This window comes from Sebastes umbrosus, chromosome 4, assembly GCF_015220745.1.
Source record: "Sebastes umbrosus isolate fSebUmb1 chromosome 4, fSebUmb1.pri, whole genome shotgun sequence".
NCBI lineage: Eukaryota > Metazoa > Chordata > Actinopteri > Perciformes > Sebastidae > Sebastes > Sebastes umbrosus.
Genome location: NC_051272.1, coordinates 18437109 through 18457001, shown reverse-complemented (window position 1 = coordinate 18457001; position 19893 = coordinate 18437109). Strand labels below are relative to the sequence as shown.

General features: G+C 37.2%; 3 protein-coding genes across 8 annotated transcripts in view; 1 reads left to right on the top strand and 2 right to left on the bottom strand.

The window, feature by feature from the left end:
- The window catches only part of eps8l2 (EPS8 like 2), a 48226-nt gene extending 45358 nt beyond the window's left edge, over positions 1–2868 (bottom strand). The window contains exon 1 of the mRNA XM_037767399.1: positions 2612–2868. The gene's annotated coding sequence lies outside the window, so the exon portion shown is untranslated. The remainder of the gene's footprint in view (positions 1–2611) is intronic.
- Positions 2869–5024: 2156 nt separating this feature from the next.
- LOC119486892 (transmembrane protein 80-like) lies at positions 5025–10670 on the bottom strand. Of its 2 annotated transcripts, none has more exons than XM_037767396.1 (6): positions 10546–10670; positions 9607–9623; positions 9403–9496; positions 9217–9309; positions 6669–6769; positions 5025–5399 (listed from the first exon to the last, which is right to left on the bottom strand). In XM_037767396.1, exons 1-6 carry the CDS (start codon positions 10562–10564, stop codon positions 5298–5300), a joined length of 426 nt encoding a protein of 141 aa, XP_037623324.1. In that variant the 5' UTR covers positions 10565–10670; the 3' UTR covers positions 5025–5297. The 2 variants fall into 2 exon arrangements, with proteins under 2 accessions (XP_037623324.1, XP_037623323.1); XM_037767395.1 differs by having other exon boundaries at positions 6669–6870; positions 10546–10667.
- Positions 10671–13605: 2935 nt separating this feature from the next.
- Positions 13606–19893, top strand: part of myrf (myelin regulatory factor) — a 32788-nt gene continuing 26500 nt past the window's right edge. For 4 of the 5 annotated variants that reach the window (XM_037768030.1, XM_037768032.1, XM_037768029.1 and 1 more), the window contains exons 1-2: positions 13606–13690; positions 17942–18563. In XM_037768030.1, coding sequence (XP_037623958.1) covers positions 18518–18563 — 46 coding nt within the window. In that variant the 5' untranslated portion in view covers positions 13606–13690; positions 17942–18517. Of the gene's footprint in view, positions 13691–17938; positions 18564–19893 lie in introns of all 5 variants that reach the window. The other variant, XM_037768028.1, reaches the window with a different exon arrangement.

Here is a 19893-nt window from a genome sequence, read left to right as displayed (position 1 = left end):
AGCCCTACTAATTTTGGATCGAAACTCACCACTTTATCATCTACCGTGCTTGCTAACAGTTTATAAAAACACACAAGAATCCCTGAAATCCTCATAAATGAGTGCAAAATCTCAGTCTTTGAACATATAAATCAATAACTGTACCATATATCACAGTGACAAGCATGTCTGAAAGATTGTGTATCATCTTTGGTTATGTACTGCAACCTTCAACCTTCAAGTTTAGCAACCCTGACCAAACAAATCTGCATTATAACATGCATCCTTCTTACGGGACAGTCAGAGTTTATGCTCAGAGGATGTCATGACCTGTTTTGCATGACAACAATCTGACTCCAAGTGTAAACAAAAACAAAACAACTGATTTTTAGCAGCTTCAGTCTGAAACATATTTAATGCCACAACATGATAACTCTGTTACTAGCCTACAAAGCAGCACAACTAGACATTTAGCCTCCCTAACAACTGCTCTAACACAATACATATCCGTAGTAACACATCTGAAGCTTCAACAGAGGATTTCAGAAAACAGCGAGAAAGACTGACAACAAGAATCCCTACTGGCATTCACATTAATGGTGAAATAATCCCAGTGTTTACAGTATTATAAAGTGTTTTTTCTTTTAAGACAGACTGTTAACATAAGGTCACATCAGTCTAATACCAATATCAACACCTTTTGACGTTGTCATACTACAAGACTAGAAAATATTGACAGTGATAGCTTATGTAATATGAGGCTGCTCTGATATCATCAATCTGGACTTTGCTCCACGCTCTTGAGTAAGCATTTTGTAGGATATAACAGTTAGTTTATGTATTTCAAGCCATGCAGCCATCTGGCTGAATCACAGTTCACTGTTATGATATCTGGTGATGATGATTCAGGTTTATATATATATATATATATGTATATATATATATATACAGGTCTCTGAATCAGGGCACAAGACGAAAATCAGGTCAGATTTCACAGATATGATCCCTATTTGTTTACATAACATTCATAATATAACCCTCCCAACACATATATGCCAGGCCAAAAAAACTACTAACAAGACTGTGAAATAATCACATGTGATTCATCAAATTAGCAATTAGTGTTCCTCATACTTGGTTGTTAATGTGCAGCATGCCATGACGTTATTCCTAAGCTTGTTGAACCCAAATGAAAGCACGTTCCTCTCACCGCAGAGCTAAATGCTGTAATTAAGGCTGAGGAAGGAGACACCAGATTTAAATATGTGAGAGCAACATGTAGTTTCCAGCTCTCCTGCAACAAGCAACACCAATACCACATGGTACAGTATGTGAACTATACTCCATAAAATTAATCACTGTACAATTTCAGTGTATTAATATCACGTCAAACCTGCAGCCTTGATCACAAAACATTAATAATGGTGTCTATTAGGACAGTGGTTAAGTGGGATCTGGGGACCACCAGATGTCCTTGGGGGGTTTCAAGGGGCTCTTTAAGTTTTGTTGCTGCATTAAAAAGGTTTGCACTTGAACTGTGAATTTTGAAGAGTTTTTATTAAGTTGCTGGTGTACAATTTATTATTTTAATAGTAAAAACAATTCAGTAAATTTTATCTATTTATTTATTTGTTACATTTTTGTTTTACAAAGTTAGGAAAATAATCTTCAAGTCAGGCCTGACCCATAAGAGAATGATTATTTCCACAGAGTGAGGCATACAGGTTATTAAATTACTGTAGACACTGGTATCGGTACTCTGTATCGGCCGATACCCAAAGCCCAGATATCGATATCAGGACTGAAAAAGTCGTAATGGTCCATCCCTATCCATAACTAACACAATGACAGAATGTATGACTATTTTGGTCATGGGTTTCAAACACTTTCTGTAAAAACACATCTAAAAGCAAAGATCCTATCTGACCGGGTACCCTGGGACACAATCTTATCAAGTGGGGGTCTGTGGTCTAATTTGTGCCAGTTCAGTGGTCCTTGATGTGAAAAGGTTTGAGAACCAGTGTATTAGGAGACATAACACAATAAATCATTAATAATACTTAATAATTAATACCAAACTTTTAAACCAACAAGTCATGTAAGAGCTCAGAAAAATACAATTATAAAGTTGAATAGAAATTATAGGCAACTCCACCTGCTGAGGAAGATCATATGATACTATTGAAAGCTCAAGAACAGTCACTGAGTGGACCTTTTGGTGAGATTTGTTAAGTGGAAAGAAAGACAGAAAGAAAGAAAGAAAGAAAGAAAGAAAGAAAGAAAGAAAGAAAGAAGGAAAGAGTAGTCTATGTTTAACTCCTAATAAGAAAGAAAGAAAGTAGTAGTAGTAGTAATCTATGTTTAACTCCTCATAGGAAAGAAAGCAGTAGTAGTAGTAGTCTATGTTTAACCCCTCATGAGAAAGAAAGTGGTAGTGGTAGTCTATGTTTAACTTCTCATAAGAAAAAAAGCATTAGTCTATGTTTAACTCCTCATAATAAAGAAAGCAGTAGTAGTAGTCTATGTTTAAGTCCTCATAAGACAGAAAGCAGTAGTGGTAGTCTATGTTTAACTCCTCATAATAAAGAAAGTAATAGTAGTAGTCTATGTTTAAGCCCTCATATTAACTCACAGTGGTGTTTTCCAGACGGGATGCTCAAGGTGATAATGTGGGCGAGTCAGTGCCTGCAGCATCAGCCTGCCATCAGCCCGGTCAGGAGGAGAACAGGGAACTCCGCAGTAAAATGTTCTTGTATTTATAACCGCTTGTTGTAAAGTAGACCCGTTTAATTTAAAGGCTGTTTGCGTCCAGCACGGAGCTCAGTTTGGTTTGTTGCCGGTTGCCAGTAACACAGTCGCTGAGGAGGAGGAGGCAGCAGCGCGGGAGCAGGTGAGTGATCCAGACAGAGGTAACTCTACCTGAGAGTGGGAGGAGCTCCAGAGACACTTCACCGAGGGTGGACCTCTCTGTGTGGGCTTTACTCACTCACTTTACATTAAGTCTGCATGCTGGTGATGCAACTCACTCATCTGTTTTATTATATATTTTATTACTTAAAGCAACAACAACAACAACTCACACTGTGCAGCTTCATTTGAAACCATAGAGTGATTACTCTGGTGTCTAATTACCATGTGGTGTGCTTTCATATCTAATATAATATATATAAATCTAGGGAGTTAAGCAGTGGTTCCAAACATTTGGCTTGTGACCTCTTAGAATAAAGTGGCAGGTTGATTTGAAGGATTTTTTTATTATTATTATTATTTCACAAGAAAAAAGCAAAAATTACAGAAGAGGAAAAATAAACCTAATTTTGTGTAAGAGAAATTACTTTTTTTTTATTCTTTAATCATCTTGTGAACCTCTGATTTATCTGAGACTCTTTGGGGGATCTTAACCCCAAGGTTGGGAACCACTGCTGTAAAGCACGGGTGCAAGAACACTATGGTTGCAACTAGTGATTATTTTCATTGTCAATTAATCTGTAGATTATCTCTCAGTTCACTGATTAGTTGTTTTGTCTATAAAATGTCAGAAAAATCCCCATACCCCCAGATGACGTCGTCAAATGTCTTGTTTTGTCCACAACTCAAAGATATTCAGTTTACTGTCATAGAGGAGTAAAGAAAAAAGAAAATATTCACATTTAAGAAGCTGGAATCAGAGTATTTAGACTTTTTGTTCTTTAAAAAATTGTTAAACCGATTAATCGATTATCAAAACAGTTGGCGATTATTTTAATAGTTGACAACTAATCGATTATTCATTGCAGCTAGACCATATGAGATTCCCTGGTGACATTACCAACGTTTATATGGCAATAGAAACAGATGATGTTTAGAATTCACAAATACAATCACAAATGCATAGACCTAAATATATTTTATATGCAAACTCTTTGTTTCTCTTTGTGCAGCAAAGCAGCGACTGGTCTAAACTAGCTGGATTCAATGAAAGAGGAGCAACAGTGTGGAACGCTGCCCAGGTTTCAATGTCACCGGCTGGTAAGAATGACCACTCTTTGTCCAGCTATAGTGAGCTGTCCCTGCAAAGAAAAGCATTAACAAAATGCAGTTACTCTCTTCAGGGTATATTATTGTATGTGAACAACCGCCTGAATGATTAACAAAACTGACCACACTCCTCATGAAACCAGCAGTGAGAGACGATTAAAAAGGGAATATATACATACTTGCACACACACTGGCTTGACCTGCAGTCAGTAACATGCACAGAGGGTTTGTCCGTGTGCTCGGCTGTTGCTCAAGCGCAGGCACTCTGAAATGTGATTTGTTTTGAAACTGGTTACTTTGGAAACCTTGTCTTTTGGTTTGATCATTAACTTCAGCTGTCAGGGCTGAGAAATCAAAGAATGTTTGAAGAATGTGGGGAAGGAAAAAGACTAATAGTACTGGTACTAATGGTTACAACAATAAATAAAAAACTGAGATCTTCGTCTGAATGAATGAATGGAAAAGTGCAGAGGATCAGTGTTGATCTGACATCAATATGTGCAATTAAAAGTTTAAGTTTAAATGATTTTTACAGATATAATTTGAGTCAGAGTCAAGTAACATATGGAGATCGGAACCTGCCAAAATAAAAAATAAATAAATAAAATTCAAGATAAATAAAGACGCAAATTAAGACAGAAATATCAATTTATATCACATTTTATCATTTAATTAATGCCTACATTTATTTTTAATATTATTTTTGGTTCATTTAATGGCATATTTATTTATTTATCGAGTAATTCATTTATTTATTTTTGATTTTGGCAGGTTCCATCCTCCAACAGATTGTAGCACAACTAAAAGCCCTTTATGGATCAATAGGAATATTGGAAGGTTATTTGCATGTATAGTCGAGTGTGACTCCACACACTCCAGTTGACCTGAGTTATTGACTCATTAAATTCCTAAAAATGGGAGACAGAAAGAAAATGTTCCTTTTTTAGTACTAAAATCTGTGTGTCACTATTCTAATCTTAATCAAAACAAGCCTGCCCTCTACTGGAGAAAAAAATGAACAAATGTGAAACTTATTAAATGTATGTTTAATATAAATAAGCAATAGTAACACAAATATAGATATTCATCCTCAACACTTGTAAAAAACTATTTAAATATACAGAAGAACATAGGGAAATATTAAATAAAATACAAATATCTTTCTATGTCTCTATGGCAAACAGGCCTGACTGCACCAAAGTGAACAGGTTTTTCGACAACTATCCCCACATTTTAAGTATTATACTAATTTAGTTATAAAATATAACAGTCCAAACAAACAGTTTTCACCTTACAAACATTCAAACTGTCTTAAAGACAAAGTTACTTTGATTTCTGTGCAGACGGGCTGCGAGCTCAGCTGCAACATGAAGACGGAGAGAAGGCTTCTTCATGAATAGACACTGAAAGACACAAAGAAGAGCAAATACAAATCTGTTATTCACCTCTACCTGAACAAACTTAAAGCACATGAAACACAAAAAAGTGTGTGGTGCAATGTTTAGTTGTCCAAAAACAATCTTGCAAATGACTGCAGGTTTAGTTTAGTTCAGAGTTTTCTACAATAATACGTCCACATTGATTTATTTCAGCCACCTGAATAAACAATATCCATCTTTTCAGAATAAGGGATTGGATTATTATCCTTGGATCTATCTTAAGGAGGAAATGTTGAGGATGTGACGACATTGTTCAAGGTATACTGTATCACTTGAATGAATGCCGCCTATATCAATAATTCAAACAAGTCCTAAAGGGAGCCAGGGCTTATTACATTCCTGGACAAAAGCATGAACAAAAGGAAAGCTGAGTGCATTCAGGTATTTCAAAAACATACATACGAGATGCTAATTACGCAGACATATCTTGTCAATCAAATAAATGGAGACTAAAATGTAGGCCAGTTTCTTCATGTGATAATGAAGTATGTTATCTATGTATGATACCAGATATCTTAATTTACTAACCCATCTATCATTTATGCTGACATGTCAGTCCGTTCTCATTCCCAGGTTGTCAAATAACGACGTTTTGTCACGGCCGTCAGCGTTCGATACCAACGCACTAGGCACCCTTTAGCGTCGGTATGAAATGCACCGAACTATCCATTAACTACAATGTAAACCCATCCATGTCAATATAAGCGCTCAGAAAAAGTGCTGTGGTGACATAGCTTAAAGAGCGAAAGAGACACACAGGATGGGCTGGAGGGGAGGTGGATGGGTCCAACAACACAAAGCTTTCATCCAGGAGACCGCTGTTAGTGTCCCGTGCATTAAGTTTCACTTCCACGTTACAATCAGCTGTTCGTTCATGTCCTGTGTTCACAATGTTCAGTGACATTTTCACTGTAAAAATGTAGTAGTTTTAAGCCCAACCATGTTGTTTTTTCCTAAACCTACCCATAGTGGTTTTGTTGCTTGAACCTAAGCAAGTTTCTTTGTTTAATTCACAACATTAAGCATGTGTTACTGCAACCGAAAAGTGACGCCGAGGGGTCTGACATAGCGTCAGTATGTGACGAGTTGGGATGAGAACGTGTTGCACATGCAACTGTCAAAAAAAGACTGTTTGTGATCTCACATGTCACATGTCCAATAAAGCCATCTATCATGGCTGGAGAGGTTTAATATAAAATGTCTGTGATGAAAACTAAAGAGAGTGAAACTGACCTGGCCAGTCGGGCTAAAGTGCTTAAAGCCACGAATCCATCTACACTGTATACAACGAGTAAGACACTGCTGAGGATGACGTCTGCCAGCAACACGTACGTCTGCCACAACAGGAAGTAGACCATCAGCGGCAAAGCTGTCGCCGTCACAATGAGGTTAGCCAGAATATAGCCCTCACTCTCCGTCAGGTCGCCCTTCACACCTGCAGACAAGGTCAAAGACGGTGGAGGAAGGATGTCTGTTAATCTTGAATCTGTTGTGACGACTAAAGACTAAAGATTTATAACAGAAAGTCTGCGTTACAAACTGGGCTCAGGCAGTTTGAAAGACATTTACTAGACAGGGAAAGTCAAACAAAATGATGCTATTAGTTGTATTATGGAAAATGTTGAATCTAGTGTTTCTGGAGTTTGACCCATGCTAGAAATTGAAATCAGGATATCACATACTCAACCATTTTTCAAAGCACATCACAGGCTTTTTAGATTAACATAGTCGAGTCATAAAATCTGCTGTCTGTATTTTTAGTCAACACTGTGTTATTGCTGCATGGTGATGATTTTAAGAGCGATTTGGATTATTTTTTTTAAATCTTGTCCATGTTGGTGTCTCCATGTGCGTTGAATTTATGCACCATGTTGTTAGAAAATATCATTCCAAAAACAAACAATAAGAAATCATGATGTTGTAGCACCATGTCAGACGTTTACGTAAACTACAAAAGCTACTAGAAATCCCAGTGGTCCTTTAGCTACTAATAAGTGTTATTAACTGTTCTTTTATTAAATTGTATAAGTTAGATGTGAGAAGAAACATTATATATATATACAGTATATAGTAGGGCTGTCAAAGTTAATGCCACTAATTTCTTTAACGCATTAACGCAACTTGCGATTTTTAGATGCTACAACCTACAACCTCCGCTACAGGACTCAGTTTTAAAGCTAGAGTGAAGATACTGGCATCACATGAAACTAGAAAACATGAGGAATCCATTGGTACACACTAGCACAAAGAAGGCTGAATGACACTCAAAAGTTATGCTCAATTTTGGCGAGGAAAAACTGGCATGGGCATTTCCAAAGAGGTCCCTTGACCTCTGACCTCAAGATATGTGAATGAAAATGGGTTCTATGGGTACCCACGGATCTCCCCTTTACAGACATGCTCACTTTATGATAATCACATGCAGTTTGGGGCAAGTCATAGTCAAGTTAGTACACTGACACACTGACAGATGTTGTTACCTGTTGGGCTGCAGTTTGCCATGTTATGATTTGAGCATATTTGTTATGCTAAATGCAGTACCTGTGAGGGTTTCTGGACAATATGTGTCATTGTTTTGTGTTGTTAAATGATTTCCAATCATAAATATATACATACATTTGCTTAAATCAAGCATATTTTCCCACTCCCATGTTGATAAGAGTATTAAATACTTGACAAATCTCCCTTTGAGGTAAATTTTGAACAGATACAAAATGTGTGACTAATCGCAATTATCTATGGACAATCATGCGATTAATCACGATTAAATATTTGAATCGATTGACAGTCCTAAAATATGTGTACATAACTATATTGCAATGCTCCCTTTATTACTTTTCTTCTTCCTGTCTCTAAGTATTATTTCTTTTTTTATTTGTTGTTTGTAAATGTTTACATTTTTAACCATGGAAAGATAGAAAATGTCAGTGTATTTACATCATGTTTCTTGTGTATTTATTTGAGACTTTACAGCTTAAATTTTTGGTGTATGTATTGAAATTATGTAAATATTGTCTGCCTAAGGTAAAAATAAAAAATGCAGCAGTCATCAACCTAAAAAACTATGATATGCTTTGGGAAATGGATGGTAAGCAATGATGTATGATAGTGCAATCAAGTGTACATCAGCTGCCAGGTTATTAACCAGAACTAGCCGTCGGTCTCACATCACCCCTGTTCTGGCATCCCTCCATTGGCTCCCTGTAAAATTCAGAATCAACTTTAAGATCTTGCTAATTACATTTAAGGCACTGCATGACCTCGCCCCCAGTTACATTTCTGATCTCTTAGTTCCATATTCGACCTGTCGAACACTTTGATCCTCTAATCCTGGCCTTTTATCCATCCCCCACTCAAACTGCAAAACAAAAGGTGATAGGGCCTTTTCTGTCTTAGCCCCAACTCTCTGAAATCAACTCCTCCAACCTATTAGAGCTGCTGAATCTCTGGACTGTTTTAAGCGGCTTCTAAAATCCCATCTCTATAGGCAAGCCTTTCTATAGGCCTCATCCACATGTGTGTTTGTTTGTCTTTGTTTGATCTGTTTCTCATTGTTTCTGTGTTTCATATTGTAATTTTTCCTTGTTTTCATCATTGTTTGATGTTTCATTTGTGTGTGAAGCACTTTAACGGTGTGTTTTAAAAGATGCTATATAAATAAAGCTTTACTTACTTACTTACTTACTTACATGAATTCATGTACACTTGATTGCATTATCGTTGTATGTTGTATGCAGAAACAAGTATGGCTCAATGCTAAAGTGGCAGCATGTTCTCTCACCACAGAATAGATGGAGGAACTGCAGAGCAGCCAGGAGGAAGAGCAGACTGACATCACCGATCAGAGCATCAGCAGGATAAGACAGCACCAAGCCTGACAGAAACACATACAGTCTGACTGTTCTCTACAGGTACATCAAAACACTTCAACAACCTGCGACTGTGTAACATGCTCATCAGCACTCACTCTTTCTGATGATCAAGCCCAGAGTGAACAGGAAATAGAAGACAAAGTAGACTGCTGTCAGTTTCAGCAGTAGCTGGAGAGTAACAGATGACAGCTGGGTGTAGAGTTAAGGTGTTATCGTTAATCCTCAGGCAGTCCAGTGACAGAGAGGAGTCTGGTTTAGACGTTATAGCGTTACTCAGCTGAATGACATGTAAAGGATACTATACTGGCTGGTCTTCCTAGAGAGAGAGAGAGACAGACAGATTCAAGATTCACTTTATTGTCATTACACTGAGTATTTGCATACAACAGAAGGAAACGAAATAGTGTTTCTCCCAGCTCCTGTCAGTGCATTAAAAAGGATTGAATAAATAAGTATTAAAATTAACATACCTAAAAATAACAATGTGATATGAGAACTATGAGGACTTTAAGATCTTTAAGAACTTTAAACATCTGCAACCATCTAGGACTCTTTACACTATACATCCTATACACCACTTTATAGACTGCACATATGTACATATTACATTTATTTATTGACTGGCTGTAGACACTATGTTCACCCATTCACTCTGTATCTTTTATATCTCTATTTATTGTTTTTATAATTTGTGTATACCTTTACCTCTCCTGTGTTTCACTCTGTTTTGCTGATGTTGCTGCTTTGACACCTGAATTTCCCTCTGAGGATTAATAAAGGTCATCTTATCTGATCTTATCTTATTTTATCTTAAAAGAATAAATGTAAGTAAACGTTTCAGACACAATTTAACCCAATTTGCAGTCATACACCCAATTTGCAGTCGTGTTTAGCAGCAGAGAAAGGTGCATTAATGTCCATAGTAAAGTGCTGTTTGCATCACTGTTCCAGAAGTTGTCTTTGACAGGTGAGTAGCTCTGTGTTGATGTCTGGGGGTTGGATGTGAGTGTGTGTGTGTCTGGGAAGAAGCTGTTCAGCATCCTGCTGGACCTGCAGCAGATGCTCCTGTACCTCTTCCCAGACGGCAGGAGCATATAACAAACGTTTTCTTCACAGTGAACCAAAGTATTGACACGTTTCTTTAAAGTAGCTGTAATAATATGAATGACTTTGTTAGCTGGTTAGATTAAATGCGTCCATAGCAACGCCATAGCAACCATAGCGACGCGTCCTCCTACCTGGTCCGAGCAGCGCCATTTTGATTGTCTTCCTCAGCTTGTTCAGTTCATGGATGTTTTCCTACCAAAGAGATGACACGTCTCTACCTACTGGCTGGAGGATGAACTACAGCAGCACAGTCAAATAATGGGAGAGGTGTATGGTTAAGATAGTCTTACACTGAAGCAGAGAGACAGTGTGTAAAGAAGTGTGTAAAGTAATCTATCAGCAGGTAACTAACGCGACTCTTTGTACGTTGGCCGTTAACTAGTGATGGGAATTCCGGCTCTTTTTAGTGAGCCAGATCATTTGGCTCAGCTCACCAAGAAGAGCCGGCTCTTTCGGCTCCCAAACGGCTCTTAGTTTTACCACTTCTGCCTTTTATAGTTCAGCCAAATGTATTTTTAAATGTTTTGACCTATGATTAGTATGTCACATATATCACTTAAATAATTCAATTTAATTATACTAAACCTTATAATTTCCAGAATACCATAATTTGACATGCTGCTTCGTTTCCGACTGTCACTCATCTTGTCTGCTATTCGCACACCACACTCCTCTCTTTCTCTTTCTTTCCTCCTCTCCCTCCTGCTCTGTACCTGTCGACCGTCCGCACCCCCGCCCCTCCCTGCTTGATAGTATGATCCTTGTCTTTCATCACCTGATTGGGCGCACGGACGTCATTAACACAAGATTCAGTCACAGTCAGTGCACGGAAATTTTCATCATTTGAATATTCTTTGGTAATATGTACATTGTTACGTCATGCCAATAAAGCCATTTGAATTTAATTGATATTCTGTCTTGAATTAATTAAAGAAAAAAAAAAAAAAAACGGCCCTCGGACCGGAGATGGCTTTTATCGTTCTCTTAAAAGAGCCGGCTCTTTGAACCGGCTCGTTCGCGACCAACACATCCCTACCGTTAACGTTAGTTGTCTCTTCTCTGATTGGCTGACAGTCGTCTGTTTGAATCCGGCTGTTATAACTGTTTAATCACTGAGGTGTTTAAAACATCAGGTAACTATGATTTACACAACCTTAGTTACATTTCACTGTTAAATCTCCACTCTAATCCACCTCCAGCAGCAGCAGGCTGCTGTTTTCAGCTAAAAAAGCTTTAATAAATCCACTATATGCTACAAGCTCACCACCAACTGGCAGACAGAGTTAGCAGCTAGGCTAGTTTAGCTGGTTTACCATAGTGAAGCATTGAGCTAGCAGCTAGCAGCTAAAGAGGCAGAGAGTTCTCTCAGGAGACCAGAACACTTCTTTATTGTGCTTTTAACAATTGAAACTTGCAAAACACAACTCTATATATGAAAGGAATTATAATTATGCATTTGTAATAAAAAAAAAATCTGTCATATAATACAAATTTACAGGTCACAGAAGAGTGTATTCTACGACAGAGTGTTAGGGCCACATTGAGGGAAAAATAAAATCATAATATTACGAGAATAAAGTCATAACTTTACGAGGAAAAAGTTGTAATATTATGAGAATAAAGTCGTAATTTTACGAGAAAAAAAGTCGTAATATTTCAAGAATAAAATCGTAATTTTATGAGAAAAAAAGTCGTAACTTTACGAGAAAAAAAGTCGTAATATTACGAGAATAAATTCGTAAATTCATGAGAAAAAAAGTCGTAATATTACAAGGATAAAGTCATAAATTTAGGAGAAAAAAAGTCGCAATATTAGGAAAACATTACCAGCAACCAACAAAACGGGCGTGAGGACATAGTAGCCTGAGCTTGCTTCTGGACGGGTAGCAGCTGTTTGTCTTGGTTTATTTCTTCGGAATAAATGCAGTTTCTTGCACAATCTTTTCAAGGTCCTGATACTGATGATAATGTGGTGCTGACGTACCAAAAGATTAAGTATTTCCTTATTTGTGAAACCTATACTTAAGTATAACTTCACAAGATGCTCCACGTTCCTCATTTTCACACAAGTGGCATGCTGCTCTATTTCCCCTCTAAAATAACACGTAAAACGTATGACTTTATTCTCGTAATATTACGAATTGTTTTCTCGTAAAATTACAACTTTATACTCGTAATATTATGACCTTTTCTCGTAAAATTATGACTTTATTCTCGTAATTTTACGACTTTTTTTCTCGTAAAGTTATGACTTTATTCACGAAATCTTTTTTTTCCTCAATGTGGCCCTATTACTCCTTCGTAGTATTCCCTTACCAACAGAAAAAAAGAAAAACATATTAATTAAAGGGACTCTAAGAATCAGAAATTGCTTGTTAACAGTGACACCTATGGCCGTTAAGTCAACGACAGCCAGCGTCCTGTTGCTTGCGCTCGCACTTCCGACACACACAAAACTGAACGTGATTGACAGGTATCATGTTGATTAACATTAGGCACATTAGCAGCTAAAACTACAATATCACAATATTTTTCACATGCTTGGTTACAACCTGTTCACACATTGGCAATAAAAAAATGATTAATATGTGTAAACAGTTACATACAGTCCCTTTTAAATAAAGGCGGGTGTATTTGTTAATGTTTCAGTTTCTAATCTGGTTAAAGTAATTTATAAAAGGTGACCATATTTTGTAGAACTTACCCTCCGGTTTTGTTAATGAGAACTTTATATTCTCTAAATCTAAATGTGTCAGCACTTCTCTTATCCAGTTTGCATGAGTAGGGGCTGCTGCTTGCTTCCAGTTAAGTAGTATTAATCTGCGTGCCAGCAGACTAACAAATGTCATCATATTGCACTCTGGACTAGTTTTCCCCACCTTAGGATCTATAACACCAAAAACAGCCGTTAGAGGGTCTACAGTAAATCAACATTTCTATTCAATACCTTAGACAAAGTTTGAAAAATACTTCTCCAATAGTTAAAAAAAAAAACTAGGACAGCTCCAGAACATGTATGTCAGTGATGCTGGCACATAACCACAACATTCGCTCAAGGGATGATATTTCTGACAGGTGAACGAAAATGAATGTTAATGTTGCGCCATATCTGCTGGATTTGTAAACACTATACTAACATGTTTATAATAATAACTTTATAAGGTGATAATACGTTGACGTTTTTCTTTTCGGTTCAGCTGCCTCCATGTGGCCAGAAGAAATCAATAAATGCAGCAGCTTTAAATAATGGATGACGATTGGAAGACAGATCGCGAGGTAAGTGGTCATGACATCAAGTTTTCATAATAATGCTTGAATGTACATTTACTCAAGTACTGTACTTGTACAACAGATTTAGAGATTATTAATACAAATTTTAATTATAGGTTAAGCATCCCAGCAATATATATAAAGTAATTCAAATTAGCTCCGCCTTTACCAGCTGCAACTAGGGATGCACCAATACAGGATGGGATATCAGGCCGATACTGACTCAAATAGCTGGATCGGGTATCGGTGACAATTGTGCCAATCTATTCAATTCAAATCTATGTTTATATACTATATACATTATATACTGGAATTTTAATTCATGTTTAAGTTTTTACCAGTTTTGTTGCTGCATTAAAAACCTTTACACCTGAATTGTAATTCCTGATAATTTTAAAGACTTTTTACCAAATTGCTGGTGTACAATTTATTATTTTTAATAAAATTCACTAAATTTATATCTATGTATTTATGTGTTATATTTTGTTTTACAAAATTAGGAAAGCAATGTTTAAGTCAAGCCTGATGTGGCCTTACAGATAAAAGAATGATCCCAGTCACGTCCACACATTGAGGCACACAGCTTATTAATTAAACCCTGGTATCGGATCAGTACTTGGTATCGATAACGCTATTGGGACTGAGAAAGTCGGAATGGTGTACCCCTAGCTGCAACATTAAAGTGATGAACACATTAATGCATCACTATTTATAATCCAGTAATATAATATACTGTATATTATTCTGAAATGGGCCATTCTGCATAATGAATACTTTCACTTTTGGTACTTTAAGTATATTTCGATGCTAATACTTTTATACATTTACATAAGTCAAAATTTTAATGCAGGACTTTCACTTGTAACAGAGTATTTCTACACTGTGGTATTGCTACTTTTACTTAAGTACTTGAGTACTTCTTCCACCACTGCCCACGATACACTGTACAGGAAAATAATACGGTGGAGGCTAATACAAAAACTTCACAAAGTTCACAAGTTTTGATATATCAGGACACAATTTGTCATGTTTGTATGTTAAGTTACATATTTTTCAAATGATGACTTCAGTAATATACACACTAATTTGTCGCTTTGGGGCACATTGCATGACTAAGCTACATTTATTCCCCACAAGCTAAACCTTAACCTACACCTGACCCCCAACCTTAATCCTAAAATGTTATATTTAACCTTGTGGGGACCTTCTTTTTGTCCCAAATAGGAGGTGAGTCCCCTTAATGTGACTTTGTTAACAGTGTTTATATCCACACAACGTGCAAGATCAATACAAGTGGACTACACACACACACACACATCCACACACATACAGTTAGAGAGCTATATGAGATAAGAAATATAGAATACCAAAATGAACTGCTTTAGCATAGCCAGCTGTTTCATTGTCCCCCGCAGCCTCTATCTGTTTCTCTTTCTTGCTTGTCCTCTGAAACAATCTGCATAGTGTGGCGGAAAGAACGGAGGCGTTGTCCGGGTTGAATGGAGGAAAAGCAGAGGGGTGGAGGGGGTGGAGAGGGAGATGCTCCAGCTGTGGGGGAACAAGACAACACAACAGCATCTCACATGTGGGTGAAGGGGGGGTGGGCGTCAAGGCCGCGGGGGCTGCACACAGTGGCATTGTTATAAGGGATGGTGGGTGGGTGGGGGTGCAGCTGATAAGGTTGAGAGAAATGGATCGTTCCCTTAAATCCTCCCCTTGGGAAGCCTTGACACAAAACACTCCTGTTGCTGTATGGTGGTTCAAGAAGGAATTTAAAAAGGCTGCACAGATTTTTTTTTTTTAAACATACTGTAGATCAAATGTTTTTACACAGGGAGAGAGAAAATATTTATTTTTAGGACCATGAATCAGGTATTGTTAAAACTGAACTTGATAGCACATTAGATCAAGTGTGTTGGAAAACTTTTTTTCCAAAGCATCCTCAGGCTTGACCTAACTCCATGCTTTTTTTAAGTTAAAGTGTTCTCATAAAGTTAAAGCAAAGTCACATCAATTTTAGGTTTGCATCAGAATGCTTTAAAATCCGTGGAAACACCCTCTATCTAGAGCCTCTATTAGAAAATAAGAAAAAACTCATTATACAAAAACCTTAAGAGAAAATTAGGGAGAAACCTCAGGAGGAGCAACAGAGGAGGGATCCCTCTTCCAGGGCAGAAAGACATGCAGTAGGTGTCATACGCAGAATAGACTGAAGTAGTAAAACTACGATAGTCAATGAGTATGAATTTCAAATTGTCAGAAAAGCATTTAGAGCATTTTCCCTGTTTTTTTGGAAAACAATATGTTCAAATGGCAAGCCATGTGTCTGACAACTGACAATTATTAGAGATGCACCGATCCAACTTTTTCAGTCCCGATAGCAATACCTGGGCTTTGGGTATCGGCTGATACAGAGTGCCGATCCGATACCAGTGTTTAATTAATAAGCTGTATGACTGAAATCAATCTTTTATATGTAAGACAACATCAGACTTGACTTAAACATTGCTTTCCTAACTTTGTCAATCAAAGTGTGACAAATAAATACATAGATATAAATTAACTGAATTATTATTTATTATTAAAATAATAAATCATACACCAACAACTTAAAAAAACATAAAAAATCTTTGAAATTAATAGGAATTACAATTCAGTTGTAAACCTTTTTAATGCAGCAACAAATTGGTCAAAACTTAAACAGGAATTCAATTTCCAGTATATATTTAATATTGTATATAACCATAGAATTGAATGAAGAAGAATTTAATAGATCGGCCCCATTGTCACTGATTCCCCGGTCCAGCTATATGAGTGAGTATCGGCCCAAAAATCTGATCCGGTATCGGTATCGGTGCATCCCTACTATCTAGAGCCTCTATTAGAATATAAGAAAAAACTGAATATACAAAACCTAAGACAAAAATTAGGGAGAAACCTCAGGAGGAGCAACAGAGGAGGAATCCCTCTTCCAGGGCGGAAAGACAGCAGTGGGTGTCATATACAGAATAGACTGAAGTAGTAAAATTACAATAGGCAATGAATCTATTACAAAGGGACTTTGTGCCAAAAAAGCATTTAGAGCATTTCCCTGTTTTTATGAAAAATATGTTTATTTCAAATATCAAGCCATATGTCTAATGCAATATAGGAGTAGGGCTGCTACTAATTATTTTAATTATGGATTATATTATGGATGGCTGATTATTAAAAACGCCTATCACAGAGCCCAAAGTCAAGGTTGCTTTAAGGCATAGGCCATATAGGCGGTCACCTAGGGCACCACCTTCTGAGTACTTCCTCCACCATTGCCCACGATACACTGTACAGGAAAATAATAAGGTGGAGGCTAATACAAAAAGTTCACAAAGTTCATAAGTTTTGATATATCAGGACACAATTTGTCATGTCACTTAAGTTACATATTTTTCAAATGATGACTTCAGTAATATACACACCACTGGTTGCCCTCTAAAAAAAATAATTATAATAATTAAAAAATGCCGGTGGGCACCCTTATTTTCTGCATTGAGGTAACAAATAAATAAATACAGAGAGAAATACACTTTTCACTCCCGTAACTCTCTTTCTCACACGGTTTCATCTGCCCGGCTGCACTTATTTGTTAATAAAAGTGTAAATTGTAGTGAAACTGACTAAACACTTTTAAGCCAACAATATCAGGGACCAACTGTTTATTTATATTAGAATAAATACAGTTATTTTTTGGAAATAAAAATCTAAATTTTTGTCTTAAAACCATTGTGATGTCTAATGTGTGGTGCGGTTTACGGGGCTACGGTTCTGTGGGGTTGAACCCCGACTCTGGCGCGGGTGTGGAGGGGGGCTCCAAATCTGAATTTCGCCTAGGGCACCAAAAGGGCTAGAGCCAGCCCTGCCCAAAGTGATGTTTTCAAATTTCAATTACTATATAATATACAGCAATTAAAAAAATAATGAAGCCAAGAACCAGGTGTGGACGGGCCTGGTTCTTATTTAATAACATATAGGCATATATGACAAAGAAGAGCAGCAAATTATCATACTTTGGGAAACTGGAACCAGCAAATTTCCGGCATTCGTGGTCGTTTGATTGTCAAAATAGTTGCCTATTAATTTTCTTTCGATGAGCAATCAATCGACTAATCGTTGCTGCTCTTTAAAGAGGTCTTTCAGCCCTTTGTTAAAAAGATGTAAGTTTAAACCAGCTGTGGAGGAGCTCCTACAGACACACTGAGTGTTTTTTGTCCTCAGCAGCAGCAGCAGCCTGCATGGCGCACATCCCTCACCTGCCTCAGCTCCTCTCCTCCGACTCACATCCTGTCTGACAGCGAGAGGCGAAGGAGGAAGAGAAGCAACACAAGCGACTCCTGACTCAACTTTAGACAACTTTTACGCACACTTTTTTTTATTTTTTTATTGGAAAGACTTGTATTTTCCTGTCAGTTTTTCCATATAGACTGATGGTATTTTGTTGTTTATTATGATGCCTGTGGGAGCTGAGATGAAGGTGCGCCTGAAGGCAACCTTTTTGGGTTTTTCTCGGCACCTTAATTAAAAAAGTCCTCAGACTCTAGTAGTAAAGTTGTAGCCCGGACTAGTAGCGTCATTGAAGGCGTTTGGCTCAGAGAGTCAACCCAGTGCCAAAGTAGCTGAACAGGAGAAAGAAGTTCTCCGCATGAAGCGTTGGATTTATGTCAACCAAAACAAGAAGTCGTCTCTAACAATATAATCTGGATTCCGTGATGTGAAAGTTCCCCCGATCCGAATTGACTTCGTTCGGACAAGGGGAGACTTTTTAATGGATGGATTTTTTATGTGGGACCCGCTAGGATGGACGTGGTAGATGAAACAGAAGCGTTACAGAGATTTTTTGAAGGTAAGAATGTCTGATTATTATACATATTTATTAATATAGCGATGTATAAAACTCATTTAGTCAGAAAATTGATAGTAAAACGAAAAAGGTGTGTTTGTTACTATTATAACCACTTTCATTTCGAAAGAATTTGTTTTAGTGAAGGAAAAAATGTGTTTAAATGTCAAATCTTCTTCCACCTGGTGTATTGTAGTTTAACTTCAGTGTCAAAAACTGGCTTTTGGTCACTGGTTTAAACTATTCTGATGCACCACACATGGCAGGTGGTTAACATCACAATACTAATAGCTATAATATTTGCAAGTGATCTCATGGGATTTGTGACTTTTAGGTGTTTCCCAAACAAAATGTGCTGTTTTTCCCTTAAACTTTTCCTCTTGGCTGTCCATCTTTAAAAAAACAACTAAAAAATGCAAGCAGGCAGGAGGTAGAACGGGTGTGGGGAGCAAAAGTGCTGGTGATGGGTAACAGATCAAGTTAAACTGGGAATCCTAAGGGAAAAAAAGAGCTGGAGGAGGGTGAGGTGGAGGGTTGGAAGGGTGGAGGAATTCAAGTCAAGATAAATGTGGTGTTTTGCAAGGGTGCTGTGGCACAATGTGTGTGTTAGAGACAGACATGAGCAATGGGATTTCAACCAGTGATGTAGTGTTGCTCATCATAAGGCAAACAACCAGAAATAGTCAAGAAAAGCACACATTTATGTTTATCCCCATAAAATCAGCTTGATAAAGATACAATATGATATACTAATACTTGAGATCATTGAGATTTTAGTTGGCAACATACACAAAAATAGTTTGCCTTATGATGAGCAACACTGCCTCACTGGTTGAAATCCCATCGCTCATGTCAGTCTCACACACAAATTTATGTTTATCTCCATAAAATCAGCTTGATAAAGTAACGATATTATAAACTATTACTTGAGATCATTGAGGTTTTAGTTGGCAAACTTTTTTCAACATATACAAAACTAATTTGTTGGTTTCTCCTCTTTTACATCCCTAATTTACCAACCTTTTTTTATTACAACACAGTTGTGTGTGTTGACTCACAGACTTGAAGATTTTGACTGAATCATGTTCAATTAATCTGTCACAATTTGAGAATATTCATAACTTTGTGAATCCTTTTTCTGTCCATCATGTTCCGGCTGTAAGTTTCATATATCACAGGCAAGACAATTACATCTTATTACATTTGTTTTTGATTGATAGTAGTCGCTACAAGCATTCGGACTACAGCTAAAACAATTAATTGATCAATCAATTAGTCGACTGGATCGTTAGAGTCATTTTTTTGTAGCAAAACTGCCAAAATACATCAGTTA